Raw genomic sequence first — 18,903 nt, 5'->3', positions numbered from 1 at the left:
CCTTTATCATATAAACTGGTAAGAAAAACACTGAAATCTCCCACCTATAAATAAATAGCATATGAACAGACAATGGGCATAAGAAAAAAAAAACTGTTGGGCAAAGCATATAGAAAAATGTTTGATCTTGTTGGTAATCAAAGAAATGCAAGGTAAAATAAAAAGCATTGTTCACCTGTTACTTTAGTAAGAAACAGAACTGGTACTATCCAATGTGGCAAGACTGTGGTGAGACCAGTATTTATCCTGTGCCACTGATGGGAAGATATAAACGGATACAACGTTTTTGGAAGGCAATTTGGTGAGCATTAAATAATGTTCATATCCTTGACCCAGAAATCCCACTTCTGAGAATCTTAAAGAAATACATGAAAAGAAAAAGGTCACATGCTCGAATCATCCATTGCAGCACTGTGCATGAAGTGAAAGCCAGACTCAACCTCCCCATCCCCCAGGGGAACAGATACTTAGTAGCAGCAGTTATTAAAACATTAGTTATGCAAACTCTACAGAAACATGGAGAGTTCTTATAACACCACAGAAAGGTTACAATGCATTTAAACTATGACTGCAACCATGTAAAAATAGGTCTTTAATAAAAAAAAAAAAAAGGGAAGAGATAGCAAAAAAATTGGGAATGGCTTATTCCTCTGGTGAAGTTATGAGTAACTTATTTCCAAACCTCCTGTAATATTTCATCATTTTCACAATGATCTGTTTCAAAAAGAAAAAAACTAGTTAAGACAGAATAGACATTTGTTACCTTCGTCATTATCAAGATCCGAGACATTTCCATCTGCCACATCCTTCTCTTTGAGGTAGTCCAGCAAAAACCGTTCAATGTCTTCTGCTGTGGTGCTACTCTCAACAACAGCTGGTGCTGTGTGCAAATGACCTCTTTCCTCCGCTCCTGACCTTCGCTCTTGTGATTGCCCAGGACTACCTGTGTCTGGGAACCACTGGGCTGTAAATGAAGTGTTAGAATGATCACCTCGGTCATTGACGACACACATTAGCATTTTACAAGAACAAGCTCTTTGCCACAGTCGGCAGGATGCAGTGGTCTCTACATGCTCTTCCAGTCTTACCTTCTTACCACTTCTAGTTGCCCACTGAATGACCATCTTTCTGTTCCTCCAATGCGCCAAGTTTCTTCTGCATTGGAACTTTTGCATATGTTGTTCTCACTGTCTGGAATACTCTCCCCTACTTTATGTTTGGCTGATTCCAAGTCACTTTTCATGTCTCAGCACAAATAGAACCTGCCCTGGAAAGCCCTAATTCAGGTCACCTCTGTGATGTCTTACGTAGCACCAAGTTCTTTCCCTTCACATCAACTCATCACAGTTCGGAATTATCTATTTGGTTTGTGTGTAGTATTTAGTGTCTGAATCTCTGAGAATCTGTGTTCCATTGATCACCACTGGAAATCCAATGTACTCACTCTAGAGGGTAGGGACCCAAAATACATGCAGAAATGAAAAATACACAGGGCTGGAGAACATGTAAAAGTGACAAAATTCTGAGCACCAGGACATACTTAGAATTAATAGGAGACAGACTCTACAGAACCTGGAGAAAAGAGTATCAATTGTATCTCTGACAGCTGTATCTCTTCAGGACGCTGGCCATCTTCTCTCCAGAGCTTTCCCTTCTTTGGTGATGTGCCAACATTTCTGAAATGCGACCACAGAATGAACCTTAACCGTCACTGAATCCAGTGGTTTTTAAAGGATGCCTTAAGGAGCCTTGGGGCTCTACAGAAATGTGTCAGGGATCACAACGGGGAGGACGCCACGAGCCACCAGTGAAGAGAGGGTGGCTTCGGGGTTCTGCTCCTCAACAGGAGTGACTCAATAACTTCAGCTACCTTCTGTATGTCAGGGTCCCCACAAAGTCTTCATTTCATAAAAGCCCCCTAAGGAATGAAACACGAACAAAAATCTACAGGCTGCAAATCACTGCTCTGGCCCAGTGTGCTGCTTTTGCAGACAGCAGGGACAGAGACTGATAACCTTTAGCACCTGCTGGTCTCCTTTTCATCCAGGAGCAGCTGTGCAGAGCCAGAGCAACAGCAGATAGGAGATGACGACCAGGCAACTGGGAGTAGCAGGGAGCAAATGCCTTCGATCTTGTATCTAGAGGTTCCCAGACGCAGGCTCAATGATTTCTTCAATGCCCTGTTCTCTGATGTAAATCTGTACTTAGTGTACTCTAAGGGACTGGTTCTCTAAGAGTTAAAGCCTGGACCTGGCATTTACACTGCTAAGACTAGACACACTGCAAAGATTATTTCTAGATTCAAGGCTAGTGCCAGACATTAAAATGTCTTTGCTCACAAATGGCTTTTAAACATATGAAAAGAAGCTCAACCTCACTCTTAATGCAAATTAAAACTATAATAAGGTGCTATTTTTCTCCTATTGGATTAGCAAAGATCAAAAGCTTGGTAATTCACAGTGTGGGTGAGGGAGTGGCACAACTGGCACTCTTTACACTACTGATGGAGTTTAAATTGGTACAACCTCTTAGGAGAGCAATTTGATACTCTCTATCAAAAATTTAAAGGTAATACCCTTTAAAGCAGCATTTCGTTCAGAAATGTATCCTATTGATACACGGAGGCACGTTCAAAATGACCTACCAAGATTTTCACTGCAGCATTTTTTGGGCTGGCAAAGACTGGAAACTACTACCAGCTGGTTAAACGTCTGTGGACTGGCTAAATGAACTATGGTGCAGCCACACAAAGCAATACTACGCAGCCGTCCAAAGAATGCAGTAGCCCCGTATGCACAGACATGGCACACAACCTCCAAGTTTGTGACACGAATAGTTTCTTATTTTCAAAGCTACTCTATTTGTTGCTTGTGATGAATAACCTGCCAGTCGGTAGTTGGTGCTAAGTATTATTTAACCGATAGTCTCATCCTCACTGTGGCATCCAATAATTTTTGTCAGCGTATGTGAAACACTGTGTTTTTCCTAAAAACACATAGTAGGGTCTTTTAAGACCTTTTAGAAGTTTTCCGAGACCACATTTCCATTTCTAACTTGATGACAGACAGTAGTGCCAGCAAAAAGTGCTCCTTTGATTTCTGAGTGACAACTCCACCTCAGTAGTTTTACTATTCAACAAGCAACTGTATTCTGGGTAATTTCCAAGCTTTCAGAAAAGCTCTCTCTCCAGTTTTGTTTCTTTCCTTAGGTTGTTCCAGAGTCCACCTTAAACATTCTCATTTTCCTTTACCAATGGAGACCCTCCTCCTCCATCTCATCCTCCATCTCCATCCTTTAAAAAAAAGGTGTTCATATTTTTTAAAATCTCAAATTGTAATGTAGTACACTTCCCCCACAACAGTACAGCTGGGCTGTATTTGGCCTATGAAGTCAGTCCTGCTTTGCAATGGAATATTAGCAGCCTGCCAGTCTTTGGAGGGGCTTCATGAAGGCAGGCCCAGGTAGGTCTTGTTCATGGCTGACACCCCCCCCCCCCCCCCCACCAGTGACCAGCTCACTGTGCAGGTTTCCCAGGGGTTGCAAAATGAAATGTAAATGCCTTGCCTTGGCCTGTTAGATGCAGCAAGATCTGTCCCCAACCTCTCGCTCTTTCCCCAGTGACCTCTTTTTTTACTCTCCAAAGACCCCAAGTGTCTTCTTCCCTCTTGGCCTTTGCACCTGCTGTTCCTTTTGCCTGAATATTCTCACAAATCATAAAAACAATGTGAGAGCCCATATATACCGATGGGCCTCTCTCACCTTCAGCTCAGCTCCACTGTCACCTCCTCAGAGAGGCCCTCCCTTGCCACTCCACCTAAAGTAGCCTGTTCCTGGTACTCCCTTGCATCGAGGTGTTTATTTCTTTCACAGTGCTTATCACAACCTGCAATGAGCTTGTTTAATGATTTGCTTACTTGTTTATCATCTCTCTTACAGAAGAAAGCTCCAAGAATGTATTCGTTCTGTTCACTGCTATATCCTCATTACTCAGCAGTGTCTGATATATGGCAGATACTCTTTATTATTGAACGAATAAAAGGACATCTATGCTGTATATGAATGTTCATGAATGAATGACTAAACATTGGAAATGGTGTCATTATGAGGCAGTGGACAGTCCTGGCCCCAGTCACATTCCATGACAACGTTTCTTACACAGCCTTGGCTTTTTTAGCTGAGCTTCCCACCTGCCTCAGAAGTTATCAGCAGTGCTGACATAAATACTGAGATACTTTTGCATAAAAGGGACAGGTATAGTGCTCATTACATTTTCACCCAAAGATTGATTGTTCAGTTGAGGAATTCTTTTTTTTGTAGTCCAAAATTTTGCCATTCTAATGGTAGACAGCATTCCCTCTTGCAGGGAAAAAGAGAAACTCAAGCCAACTCACATAATCAAAAAGTTAAAGGGCAATATCTAGCTATGTTCTGTCTAGTAATATAGTCAGCAGCCACATGGGGCTATTAACATTAAATAAAATTAATAATCCAGCTCCTTAGTTGTATTAGCCTGATGTGGCTGGTGGCTATATCTAGACGGGGCACAAAAGATATAGAATATTACCACTGTCACAGAAAGTTCTATCAGGCAGTACTGTTCTGGCCTATGTGTGGACTTAGCAACCCATGTTATTCCTATACTCCATTGGCATCATGAGAAGTAGTTTAATATGTTGGAAGTAATAAAGCTCATAAATCCTGACTTTATTCCTAATCAATTGTGTGACCTTGGCTAAGTAGGAGCTCTCCTAGACTTAGTTCTTACAAATAACAATAATTAGTTGGTTCCTACAAATAATAACTTATAATTAGTCTGCAGGGTTTACATCCCTGGCACAAAGCAGGAGCCCAAAAAATTGTAGAGATTACTGCAAGTATAAAAAATAAACAATGGAATCCTATTATAACATGTGAGACTGGAGTGACAACTATTCAAATGTCCTCCATGGCATGACCATAAATAATGAAACAAATAAGGCTGGGCAAACCAGGATACTGAGTCCTGGCCCCCAGATCAGCATTAAAAAAAGCTCTCCATGTACCTAATGCTGCCAGCAGGGCGTGCAGAACACTGACAAAGGAAGCGGCTCTCTTATCATAAAATTGGTCCAGGGTGGACAAGATGTCTTGAACCACATCTGCCACTAAAGGCAGCAGGCTAGCATCTGAGTTCCGCAGCATGACTTCCAAGACCTTTGTGGTGTGAGGGTGCAGAGCCAGGTGACGCAGATTCAAAGAGATTCCGTTCACCAGATAGTCTGAATTTTGATTGATTAGGTGCCGCAGGGAATCGTAGCCACAAGCCTGGCCAATTTCCACCATGGTGCTGGTGGCCGCCTGACTGATGAGCAGGGTTTGGTCTCCAGCCTTCTCCAGGACTGGATAAAGGGCTGACATCAAGAGCAAGCGGAAGTCTTTCCCCAGTGCACGTGCAAACTGGCCAATCCCTTCCAACTGGATGCAGATCTGCCAGATGTTGCTGTTCATGGAGCAAATAGTGGGACTTGGCTTTGAGAAGGCTGGAAAAGATGGAACCTGGCAAGCGTGTGCACCCGATGTGATGGCCTGGAGGCCTGACTCCTTCAGCATTCGCTCCTCTTCCATTTCCTCAGCTTCAATACAGGTAACCAAATACCAGTTTTCTTGGCTCGTGTATTCTTCAAGTACAGATGTCACAATCTCTCTCAGTTCCTCTTTGCTTGTTTCAACACGTTCCTCATGAAGGTCCTCCCCCTCCAGCCCAGCAGCCCCGGCAACCAGTTCATTAAGGACCATGGCAGCTTGCTTTCGGTAAACCACAGACTCGTGGTACAGTTCCATAAAGTGATCCACAAGCAAATAAAGGTTCCCATAATAACCAAGAAGCTGACAAACCTGCCGCAAGAGCAGGAAAACCCTCTCATCGGTGAAGAAGCGGAAATACCTCCTCTGGATTTGGTTCCAAGGCCGGGTGGCTGAGGTCTTTGGAGAGGCACTCAGATCATCAGGGTGCCAGCGGCGCTCTTCCACGATTTTGATGTCAGTCACATCTAGTTCTAGAACTTGGATGAGTGCTTTGGAAAGGCGCTGAAGATGGGCCCCAGAATTGAGGACAAAGTTTACTTTTGGGCCTAAGAGTTTCAGGTAACCGAGGAACAAGGAAAGAGTAGAGAATTTGCCCTGATCATCCTGGGAGTTCATTAGGCGTGGAAGAGACGTGGCCAGGGAATGCAGGCTTTCTGACAAGATGTCAGCAAAGGCTCTGTTGCCCATCACTACCTTCCGTTCTGCGAAACATCTCAGAACTTTATTGCACTGGGCTTGGACCTCAGGGCTCTCATCATTTGCTAGGCCCACTAATGCCTTCAGAAGGGGACCAGCAGATTCAACCAGGGACTGACTGCACTTCAAAAGAAGGGCCTCCACCAGTTCTGCCAGTTCCAGTCTCACCTTCCAGTGTGGGTGAGCTGAAACACACTCGATTATCTTTTTAATAAGGATAGTCAATTTCTCACCAGTACTTTTTACCCAATCTGCTTCCCTGTGAACCATCAGCTCTGCAACTCTGTGCTCCACTGCAGGTTTTGCTTGGACCTTTGGGATTGCTCTGAGCTGCTCATCGGCCATAATGAAGCCCACTGTCTTATAAAAGATCTTCAGAGAAGACACGACGATGCTGTGACCTTGTTTAAAGTCTCCCGTGATAACCCTTGTCATTGCAGTTGAGATTCCAGGTAAAAAAGAAGCAAACAAATCCCCCAGCTGCTTTTGCTCAAGCTCATCCAAGGACCTTGGATGGTCTTGACACTCACACTGAAAGAGCAGAACCTGCAAACAGTTTAAGGCAGCAATTTTAACTTGCTTAGATTTCTCCTGTTCTGCTAGGCCTAACAGTAAAGATACAGCAAATCCTAAACGAGGCAGAATGGAGGGCTCATAAAAAGTCAGAATGATGTCCCCATAAGCCGAGTGCATTAACGTGCTGAGTCCCTGGATCACAGCCAACTTCAGCTCTTCTGACACAGCTGCGGGTTTCTGGGAGCTGGGCGAATACAGACAAGCAGAGAGTTCTGAAAAAAGTTCCTGCAGAAGCTCTTGCTCTCTGACACACGTGGAAGACAGGATGAACGTGAGGCATTCCACCACGCTCTGGATCAGGCGCTCTCTCTTGGGACCGGGAGTCTTGAGAGTGAATCGCAGCGGGAAGAGCACGTACTGCTGAAGCTCCTGAAGGGCAGAGTCGCTCACGCGCTGTAACCGGGTCTGCAGGTGTTCCACATTCTCCACCGTCTGGGCCTTTGTGAGCTGAACACAGACCGGACGCAAGGCGCCAAAGGCCTCCTCGGGGGTATCGAAAACTGCCATCATGCAATAGCTCTCCTCTCACCGAGGAAACATCCTACAGGCTGGAGGAAGGAGATTTTTCAGTAAAGAGCATCAAGCTCAAAGCAAACACAGCAAGCATGCATGCATTCATTCAGCACACACTTCCTGGGGCCTGTGTGCCAGCCGCTGCGCCAGGCACTAGGGCAGCAGTGAAACTCAAGAGATGGTTCTCAGGCCTAGGAAGCCCCGGAGGTGGGGGAGGGAGGGAGGGGCGTGAATGGCTGGCCACAATGCAGTCTCTTCCGGACCAGGATGGGCTTCTGCTAATGGTCCCAAGGACGTGTGGAACAGTTATGCTTTGGGCCCAGTGCTGTGCTGCAGCAGGTGAAGCTGCAAACAACGATGCTGGCATCCCACTAGGATGCCGGTTCTAGTCCTGGCTGCTCCTCTTCGATCCAGCTCCTTGCTGGTGTGTCTTGGAAAGCAGCAGAGGACTCCCCAACCTCTTGGGCCCCTGCAACTATGTGAGAGACCCAGAGGAAGCTCCTGGCTTTGGCCTGGTCCAGCCCTGGCCGTTGTGGCCTTTTTGGGAGTGAAACAGCAGATGGAAGATTCTCTCTCTCTCTCTGTAACATGGTTGCAATGGCCAGAGCTGGGCCAATGCAAAGCCAGGAGCCAGGAACCTCCTCCGGGTCTCCCACATGGGTACAGGGGCCCAAGGATTTGGACCGTCCTCTGCTGCTTTCCCAAGCCAATAGCGGAGAGTTGAATCAAAAGAGGAGCAAGGGCCAGCACTGTGTTGTAGTGGGTAAAGCAGCCGTCTGCAGTGCTGGCATTCCATGAGTCCCGGCTGCTCCACTTATGATCCAGCTCTCTGCCATGGCCTGGGAAAACAGTAGAAGATGGCCCAAGTGCCTGGGCCTCTGCACCCATGAGGAAGGCCAGAAGAAGCTTCTGGCTCCTGGCTTCCGATCGGCGCAGCTCCAGCCATTGCTGTCAACTGGAGAGTGAACCAGCAGATGGAAGACCTCTCTCTCTGTGTAACTCTAACAATAAATAAATAAATCTTTTTTAAAAAATTGGTGATCAGCAAATCCATACTATTAAAAAAAAAAAAGGAGCAGCTGGGACACGAACTGGTGCCCACGAACTGGGATGCTGGCGCCGCAGGCGGAGGCCTAACCTACTTTACCACAATGCTCCCCTGTGCCCTTTGCAATTAATTGCTATTTCCCCCACCCAAAGGTGACCAATGTTCTGACTTTTGTCACTACACATTCGTTTTGCCTGTTCTTGTCATTGAGATGTTTTAAATGGGGTGATATGATCAACTTTATGCACTGAAAAAAAAAATTCCCTGTATCAGAAAATTCCCTGTATCAGAACTGAGACTGAAAGCAACGCAAAATGAAAGGGGGTGCCCAGAGTTGGGAAAACCAGGAGCACACACAGTAACAGAAGTCATGGGAAAAGACAGAGTCTGGCAACATGGAAAGATGGATGGCAGGCAGGGAGGGAGGCAAAGGAGACAGGATATACGGAAGCGAGGAAGGTGAGCAACTCAAAGCCTGAGTCTTTTCTCTGTGAGGAGAAATTCAAAGTCATTGGCTGACAGTAAACAAGACGGGGGATAAACCTGGGCCTTGAGGAGGGAAATAAAGTCTCAAATATTCCCTTTGGGGAAGCAAAGCATGCTGGGAAGACGTAACAGTGTGGCCAAGGGTGCTGAGGATTGAGCTGAAGCTGGAGACCACAGAAGCGCACGCGTATAAACGCTGGTATTGGAAGGAGGCTCAGAGATCATCCGGTCTGATGGTTTTTCTCTCTTTTTTTTTTTTCTATTTACTGGGAGCTTCTTCTTTTTTTATTTAAAGATTTATTGATTTATCTAAAAGCCAGAGTTACAGAGAGGCAGAGAGAGAGAGGTCTTCTATCTGCTGGTTCACTCCTCAGATGGCCGCAACGGCTGGAGCTGTGCCTATCCTAAGCCAGGAGCCAGAAGCCTCCTCCGGGTCTCCCACATGGGAGCAGGGGCCCAAGGACTTCGGCCATCTTCTACTGCTTTCCCAGGCCATAGCAGAGAGCTGGATCAGAAGTGGAGCAGCCAGGACTCGAACCGGCGCCCATATGAGATGCCAGCACTGCAAGTGGTGGTTTCACCCACTACACCACAGCACTGGCCCCTGGGAGCTTCTGAAAGACGATGATAAGAAAGTCTCTGTTGGGTGCCGGTTCTGGTCCCGGTTGCTCCTGTTCTGATCCATCTCTCAGTTGGATCTTAAAAAATCTTAAAAATGGTAAAAAAAAAATAATAAAATCTCTGTTGTTCTCTCTACCTACAATGCAATGAACGCTCCTGAACCCATTGGCTATAGGACTGGCAGGCAAATAGTGCCTGGTAGTATGGGCAAGACCTGTTCAGTCCAGCTGGTGCCAGGTTTTCCTGTTGGGTTGAGAAGGCTCCAGGGCACAATCAGGACCCTGATACTCCAGAGAAATTCTGACTCAAGGAGATCTAGGGACCCCTGGAAGGAAAAACACTGCTGATTTCTGAGAAATTTCTAGAAGATATTTCCTATCTCTGTGGCCCCATGTAGCCAAGGAAGGGAACCAGCTAGACTCTTTGCTATCTCAGTCTAGGAAAATGCCAGGCAGTGACAGCACAAAGTTCAGAGGGCACTAATGACACCTCATTGGCTTGGGCTCACACACTGATGATCCGGGCTGTTGTCAGAGGTAAAGTGGTTGGATTAATGAGTAAGGAAGGAAGAAAACCGTTTACTAGAACCAAGAAGTAAGAGGTGGGGGAAGCTTTTCTGCACTCCTGGGTTACATTTAACAGAACAACTCAAAGAGGCAGATAAGAATTAAAATAACAGTTATAAAAAGGAAGTTAAATTACAAGAGAAATGATTTCTTAGGGGCCAGTGTTGCCAGTCCCCCATATAAACATCTGTTCAAGTCCTGGTTGTTCCACTTTTGATCCAGCTCCCTGCTAATGCACCTGGCAAAGGAACAGAAGATGGACCAAGTCCTGCCACCCACATGGAGACAGGGATGGAGTTCCAGGCTCCTGGCTTTCGTCTGGCTCAGCCCTGGCCATTACAGCCATGTGGGGAGTGAACCAGCAGACGGAAGAGCTCTGTCTCTCCCTTTCTTTGTGTGACTCTGCCTTTAAAATAAACCTTCAACAAAGCAGAAAGATATTCTTCAGAATTAAAAACATCATTTTCAACACCAAAAAAGTTCAATTGGTGAAATAATAAGAAAAAGGACTATTAGTTGCTAAGACCCAATTAGTGGCCTGGAAGATCAAACAGAGCTATCTTAAAATGCAGGGCAGAAACAGAAAGAGATGGAAACTGAGAGACTTGGAGGATGGATCTGAGAGAAACAACATGTAAATAACCAGGGAATTTGGAAGGCAAAGAAGGAACAGATGGAAGAGCTAAAGCAAACAAATAACTGAAACATTTCCCTTAGCTGCACAAAGCTGTGTCTGGAGACGGGAAAGCCTGGATCCCACGTAGTTACACTGGTAAAATGCCTCACTCTGCACACAAAGCGGGGAATCATACAAGCTTCCAGGAAGAAATACAGATAATTTAGAAAAAGAGACTGGCTTTCAACTTCTCGTTTGCAACAGTGGAAGCAAGGCGACAGTGCAGTAACATCTGACTGTGAACAAATATCACGGCCCCCAAGCCTTACATCCGGCAAGGATGCTCCCTGGTCACGGCAGAACAGTGTGCGAGGATTCAGAGAGGGTATCATCCACATATCCGACAGGGGAGACACCTGGGGAAGGACTCTGCTCAAAACAGCTCAGAACAGAGACCTAAGACAAGAGGGTCAAAGAAAAGGGAAACATTGGTGAGTGACTTTTTTCCTTTGGCTTGGAAAATCATCTTCACATAAAATGTCTAAGTGGGAGTTTGTTATCACAGTCTCTTGCTAAAGCTGGGGTAAGGGCAGTGGCCTGGCGCCAATCTATTCACCTTAGCAGTTTCAAAAAGGTAACTTGGGATCCCCTGGGTGGTGGTTCCCAACAACATTCTCAGAATATTTGGCAAAAAAATGTGACAGAGCTAATGAATGGGAACACCCTGTGTGTCCAAAGCTGAACTCATCTGCTCTGTCTTCTGTAGTCCCTTTGTGATTTATGGCCCTGAACTTGAAAGCCTGGAATTTCTGCTCTTCCTCATCTTCCTCTGCCTCCCACCATTACTTACACTTCGGTCTAGTCCTTTCACATCTTTCTTTCTTTATTTTATTTATTTATTTATTTTTTTTTTGACAGGCAGAGTGGACAATGAGAGAGAGAGACAGAGAGAAAGGTCTTCCATTGCCATTGGTTCACCCTCCAATGGCCGCCACGGCTGGCGCGCTGCGGCCGGCGCACTGCGCTGATCCGAAGGCAGGAGCCAGGTGCTTCTCCTGGTCTCCCATGGGGTGCAGGGCCCAAGCACTTGGGCCATCCTCCACTGCCTTCCCAGGCCACAGCAGAGAGCTGGCCTGGAAGAGGAGCAACCAGGACAGAATCCAGCATCCCAACCGGGACTAGAACCTGGTGTGCTGGCGCCGCTAGGTGGAGGATTAGCCTATTGAGCCGCGGCGCCGGCCTGACATCTTTCAAACACACTGTTGATGACAGTCATGCATTTAATGGAGGGGAGGCGGAGGAAGACAGCAACAGTTTCCACTGGCCTCGTGGCTCCTGTGCTGGCCTTTAAATCTACCAATTCAAGCTGACCCTTAAATAATTTTTCCAAAACAAAAATCTGATCACTCTCCTCCATACTTTAAGTTCTTCATATGCTCTCCATAGCCTGCCTAAAATATAAACTCCCTTTTAACATGGTATACAAGGTCCTTCATCACAAGACCCCTGCCTAGCTTGGCAACTTCATCTCTATTATTTTGCCCATTGAACTTTAAAGTGAAACCATGTAAAATGACAAAATTTGAAATTCTCTAAACAGGTGGTGCGATGTCACATTTGTATTCTTTCTCCTACCACTGCACACATCTCTACGGCAGTACTGAGCACGCTATAGGATTTGTCTTATCTGTCTGTCTTACCTACTTTAGACTGAGGCTCTTTGGGCGCATGGCATCTTGGCCAGCACTCGATGACAATTGTACAGACTCTGTTTCCAAGCAGGATGAGGAGCGTGTGGCAGAAAAAGCCAGGTACATCACAAAAATAATCTTTTTTTTTTCTAAAGAAAGATTTACTTGTTCATTTGAAAGAGTTACACAGAGATGGAGAGATAGAGAGAGATCTTCCATCCTAGTTCACTCCCCAGACAGCCGCAATGGCCAGGGCTTGGAGTGATGCCAGGAACTTCATCCAGGTCTCCCACATGGGTGCGGGGGCCTGAGCACTTGGGCCACCCTCTGCTGCCTTTCCCAGGCCACTAGTAGGGAACTAGATTGGAAATGGAACAGCTGGGACACAAACCAGTGCCCATATGGGATGCTGACACTGTAGGCTGTGACTTTACCTGCTATGCCACAATGCCAGCCACTCCCTTCCCCAATGATTTCTTAAGGATCTAACACTTGTGGAAGCAACAAGGATTAGATATACTAATAGCTTAGTGAGGGGAGAATGGTTAGGCTGGGTCAACAACCAATAGCTTTTTTTTTTGGTGATCAGGTGACCCTGGGCATGGGTCAGGACCAGCGAATGGCTGTCACTGGGGAAAGAGCAACCACAATGCTTTAAATGATGACATGGAGCTGGAGAGACAAAACTGAAGTTCTGAGGGGCCTCAAATGTATGACTTCTGGAAGAAAGCTACTGCTGGGGACATAGAAGCCAGTGATATTTTGGTGCTCATCCAAGCTAGAGTAACAAAACTAGATTTGAGGGTCCTTAAATACTTGGCAAATTTTCAAGTTATGTGAAGCAACAGGCTAAAGAATTAAGCTGAATGGGTCAATTAAAAACATTCAGGGGAGGGCAGTGCTGTAGTGTAGCGGGTAAAGCTGCCACCTGCAGTGCTGGCATCCCATATGGGCACTGGTTCAAGTCCTGGCTGCTCCACTTCTGACCCAGCTCTCTGCTGTGGCCTGGGAAAGCAGAAGATGGCCCAAGCTCTTGGGACACTGTACCCACGTGGGAGACCCAGAGGAGGTTCCTGGCTCGTGGCTTCGGATCGGCACAGCTCTGGCCGTTGTAGCCAGTTGGGGAGTGAACCAATGGATGGAAGACCTCTCTCTCTCTCTCTCTCTCTGCCTCTCCTTTTCTCTGTGTGTAGCTCTGACTTTCAAATAAAATGAATAAATCTTTAAAAAAACAATATTCAGGGGTGGGGTCAGCACTGTGGCTCAGTGGTTTAAAGCCCCAGGCTACAGTGCTGTCATCCCATGTGGGTGCTGACTGGAGTTCCAGCTGCTCCTCTTCCAATCCAGCTCTCTGCTGCGGCCTGGGAAGATAGTGGAGGACGGCCCAAGTCCTTGGGGTCCTGCACCCATGTGGGAGACCTGGAGGAAGCTCCTAGCTCCTGGCTTCAGAATGGCCCAGCTCCAGACGTTGCAGCCATTTGTGGAGTGAACTAGCACATGGAATACCTCTCTCTGTAGCTCTGCCTTTCAAATAATTAAAATAAATCTTAAAAAAAAATATTCAAGGGCAGGCATTGTAGTGCAGTTGGTTGGGCTGCAGCTTGGGTTGCCCACATCACATATCGGAGTGCCTGGTTTGTGTTCTGGCTACTCTATGGTCTGATCCAGCTTCTTGCTAATGTGTCTTAGGAGGCAGTGGATGCTGGGCCCAGTACTTGGGTTCTTGTCACCCACATGGACCAGATGGAATTCCTGGCTTCCAGCTTCAGCTAGGCCTACCCCTGGCTACTGTGGGCATTTGGGGGAGTGAACTAGCAAATAGAAGAGCTCTCTCCATCTCTTCCTCTCTCTATACTCTGCCTTTCAAATCAACAAATGAATAAATAAATCCAAACTTAAGGAGACAAACGAAAAAGAAAGATTAACATAAAAGACATGTGGAATCCACTGAAAGGTTTTACAGGTGAACGAATCTCAGAAAACAATAGCATTTTAAGAAGCAGTATTAAAATATCCAAACCAAATGAAAAGATCAACCTACAGAGTCAAGAAACTCAGCAAATCCCAAGTTGACCAATACAAAGAGAAGCACAACAGATGCATCACAGTCAAACTGTGGCAAACCAAACATAAAAGCAGTGCAGCAACAAGACCAACAGCTGGCTTCTCAACAGAAATGACAAAACCCAGAAGTCAACAAAACATCTTTAAAGTGAAGAGTGGATCAGCACTGTGGCACTGTGGGTTAAGCTGCTGCCTACAATGCGAGCACCCATACTGTAGTGTTGGTTCAAGTCCTGGCTACACCACTTCTGATCCATTTTCCTGTTAATTTTCATAGAAAGACAACAGAAAAAAGTCCGAGTATTGGGCTCCCGCCATCCACGAGAGACCTACATGGAGTTCCTGGCTCCTAGCTTTGACGTGGCGCAGACCTGGCTGTTGTGACCATTTGGCAAGTGAACCGGATCTTTGTCTCACCCTCTGTCTCTCTGTAGCTTTGCATTTCAAATAAACAAATAAATCTTTTACAAAATAAAGCACTGAAAGAAAATAACTACCAATTTTTAATTTTATACCCAATGAAAACATCTTTCAGAAGTGAAGATAAGGGGCCGGTGCCGTAGTGTAGAAGGTTAAGCCTCTGCCTGTCGTGCCAGCATTCCATATGGGCGCTGACTCAAGTCCCAGTTCCTCCACTTCCAATTCAGCTTCCTGCTAATGTGCTTAGGAAAGCAGTGGGATATGGCCCAAGTCCTTGGGCCCCTGCATCCATGTGGGAAACCTAGATGAAGCTCCTGGCTGCTGGCTTAGGCCTGGTCCAGCCCCAGCCACTGAAGCCGTTTGGGGAGTGAACCGGTGGATGGATCTGTCTCTTCCTCACCCTCCCTCCTTTTAAAAAAAAAAGTGAAGGTAAAATAAAGATATTTTTAGACAAACTTAAGGAATACATTGCCATCAGGGCTGCACTAAAGTAATAAAACAAAGTGAGAAAATGAACCTAGACAGAAGCATGGGAATGTAGGAGAGAATGAAGAAAACGGAATAGGTGAGTATTAAAGAATACTAGCTAGAGGCTAGTATTCTTCACACAGTGGGTTAAAGCCCCAGCCTGCAGCAATGGCATCCTACATAGGTGCCAGTTCTAGTCCCGGCTGCTCAACTTCAGATCCAGCTCCCTGCTAATGCACCTGGGAAAGCAATGGAGGATGGCCCAAGTGTTGGGGTCCCTGCAGCCATGTGAGAAACCTGGAAGAAGCTCCTAGCTCCTTGCTTCAGATCTGCTCAGCTTGGGCCACTGTAGCCATTTGGCAAGTGAACTAGCGGATGGAAGATCTCTCTGTGTCTTCACCTCTCTCTGTGACTCTTTCAAATAAATAAAAATACATTAAAAAATAATACTAGCTGTAAAAAATAGTTACTATTATGTTTTCCATAGTTTAAGTACATTTAAAACTAAAATGCAAGACAACAGTAATACACAAAAGGTTGTGGGGAAGAGATAACTATTCTAAAAGTTTTACAGTATCAGGAAGTGGTAAAATAATTTGTATTAGCTATAACATGTCAAGATGTTGAATGCATAATGAAGTCTACAGGGTAAGCTCTAAAATAACTATAAAAGAATATCTATTTAACAAGTTAATAGTAAAAATGGTATAATATTTTTGATTACTCAAAATAAGGCATAAGTGAGAGAGAAAAAAAAGCAAAACTAATGAGCTAAATTAGAAAACAAATAGTAAGACGGCATACAAGTCCCACTAAAACAGTGATTATATTAATTCAGAGTTTCTCAAGAGTGGCCCCATTAACATTTTGGGCTGGATAATTATTTGCTGGTAGAGGGCTGTCCTGTGAACTGCATAATTAGCAGCATCCTTGGTCATCCGTCTATTCCCTGGATGCCATCAGCACTCACTCAGGTGCAACAATTAAAAATATCCACAGACACTGCCAAGTGTCCTAAAGAAGACAAAAATCATCCCTGGATGAGAAACATTTGTAGAGGCAGCACGATCCTAACCAAAATCCTGGCAGCTTTTGTAGAAAATAACAAGATGTTTCTAAAATTGGTATGGGGATGCAAAGGAACTAGAATAGCAAAGATTATCTTGAACAAGAGGAATGAAGTTACAGAACTCAGACTATCAGATTTCAAGATGTACTGTAAAGGTACAATAATTAAAGTTAATGTGTAATTAGCATTTTAAAAAAAGACAAACAGCAATGGAACAGAATAAAATTCAGAAATAACCTTACACATAAAGTCCAGATATACACACACACTCTTAACAAATGTGAAAGTGAAGTGAAGTGGGGGAAGGGGTAGTTAATCCAATCAAAGGCACATGTCACTTGGCTACTTTCAAAAATAAACAAACACATTCACACGTAGTCATGTGCCACACAAGGATGTTTTTCAACAACAAATTGCTTAGTGACATAGTCGTCACTGTTTGCATAAGTACACTCTACGATGTCTGTACAACGATCAAACTGCCTCAGACACATTGCTCAGAATGTATCCCGTGTTAAGCAACACATGGCTGTATGTACCTTTATCCCATCTCACACCAGATTTAAATGTGAGATGTAAAGTGACAGAGCTTTCCAAAGAAAGAAGTAACATCACTGTGATTTTGGAGTAGGTACAAATTTCCTAAACAGGTTGCAAAAATAGGATACATCAAAGAAAAAAATAGATACATCGGACTACATTTAAAATTAAGACCTTCTGTTCATCAAAAGACATTACTAAAAGAGTGAAAAGGCAATCCATAAAGTGAGGGGAGACCCTTGATATACACCTGACAAACACTTATATCCAGAATATAGAAAACTTTTTTTTTTTTTTTTTAACAAACCATTAAAGAAAGACAAGACAAACCAACAGAAACATGGAAAAGAACCTGAATTGACATATCACAACAATGGTTATCCAAATGGCTATTAAACACCTGAAGGGATATTCAATATTAGTCAGGAAAATGCAACTTTAAACCACAATGAAATACTATTACACATCCACCAGAAAGGCTAAATTGGAAAAAAAAAAAAAAAAGGAAAATACTAGGTGTTGGCAAGGACATGAAGCAACTAGAACTCTTATTCAGTGCTGATGGGGGTGAGAGTTATTTTGGAACACTGGCAAATCTGTTATTCTAAAGGTGAGCATACATATGCTGTACAATCCAGCAGTTCCACTCTTTGATACATATCCAAAAGAAATGCATACATACGTATATTAAAAGATGCATTCATCCCAAAGTGGAAACTATCCAAATGCCCCTCCATAGTGGAATGGATAAATAAATTGTGGTATAGTTTCTCAATGGAATACTATATAGATAAAAATTTACCACAACCAGAGATCTTCTAAGGAATGGGTTATAGGCTCAGAAGTATATAAACCAGTTTTCTGTAAAGACAGTATAACACATCACTACTCTGATATGCCTATAAAAGGCAATCATATAGCTTTATGGGAAGGCCATGAAATCATAGTTTTATGACAACATGTCAATTACAGAAGGAATTGTTTAAAGATCTAAAGCCTTAGGAATCCTAGATTCTATTTCTATAAAGTGTAATCCTGATTATTTAAAGTGTGCTGTTGCAGAGTTTGATGTTGATATAATCAGAAGTGATGATGGCATTTTAACCCACAAAATGACACTAGAGTGAGGCACTCAGAATGAGCTGATGCTGTGGGCGAGTTTAGATAGGGGTTAATAAGCATGAATAAACAATTCTTGACTACCAATGGCCATCTAAATCCTCATTTACTGTACCCTCACTGTGGTCATGGAAGGTTGCCACTGGAGAGGGGAGAGAAGAGAGCCGAACTCCCTGGTTTCTTCCTCTTGCCCTTACCTCTTCCAGCCTTGTCACGGTGGGTAAAGACAAATGGAGCAGTCTGTACAGGGTGAAGTTTTCTACTTCCCAGTCACTTAAAGGATAAGATGGAGGATCACAAGGTACTTACTGAATATATAATGAAGGAGTGAAAAGGTGAGGAAAAAAAGAAGTACAAAAGGAATTAGGAAACAAAATAAACGCCAAGAGGGAAGCATTCACTTAGGGAGAGGAACCTGTGTTGGGGTGAGGAGACTACCCCGCCTGGGGCTGTGTGGGAAGGCTGCTCAAGGTAAACACCTAGTCATATACAAACACTAGCAGGAAGAAGTCAGAGGACCTCATAAATGCAGACAAGACAGACATGCCATTGTGGCAGCTAAACCAGGCCTCAGCAGGTGCTAGCCCAGTGAGATCACTTGCTCGGGGCCTTTGCACCTGCTGTTCCCCCAAATATCCACATGGCTCATTCCATTGTCTCTTTCAAGACTTCTCAAACATCACTCTTGGGGCCGGTGCCATGGCTCACTTGGCTAATCCTCCACCTGTGGCACTGGCATCCCATATGAGCACCGGGTTCTAGTCCCAGTTGCTCCTCTTCCAGTCCAGCTCTCTGCTGTGGCCCGGGAAGGCAGTGGAGGATGGCCCAAGTGCTTGGGCCCCTGC

General features: G+C 44.8%; 1 protein-coding gene across 4 annotated transcripts in view; it reads right to left on the bottom strand.

Annotated features, from left to right (window-relative positions):
• TTI1 (TELO2 interacting protein 1) overlaps positions 1-18,903 on the bottom strand; it is a 50,783-nt gene that overhangs the window by 22,137 nt on the left and 9,743 nt on the right. For 3 of the 4 annotated variants that reach the window (XR_011379912.1, XM_008256008.4, XM_051845060.2), the window contains exons 2-3: positions 5,043-7,385; positions 764-964 (exon numbers count right to left, since the gene is read on the bottom strand). Coding sequence is in view for 3 of the 4 variants with exons in the window: in XM_008256008.4 (XP_008254230.2) it covers positions 764-964; positions 5,043-7,347 (2,506 nt within the window). In the remaining variant the exon portion in view is untranslated. Of the gene's footprint in view, positions 1-763; positions 965-5,042; positions 7,386-11,016; positions 11,158-18,903 lie in introns of those variants that run through there. The other variant, XM_051845059.2, reaches the window with a different exon arrangement.

This window comes from Oryctolagus cuniculus, chromosome 11 (assembly GCF_964237555.1).
Source record: "Oryctolagus cuniculus chromosome 11, mOryCun1.1, whole genome shotgun sequence".
Classification (NCBI taxonomy): domain Eukaryota; kingdom Metazoa; phylum Chordata; class Mammalia; order Lagomorpha; family Leporidae; genus Oryctolagus; species Oryctolagus cuniculus.
Note: the sequence above shows the minus strand (reverse complement) of the source record. Positions and strands in the feature narration are given on the sequence as shown.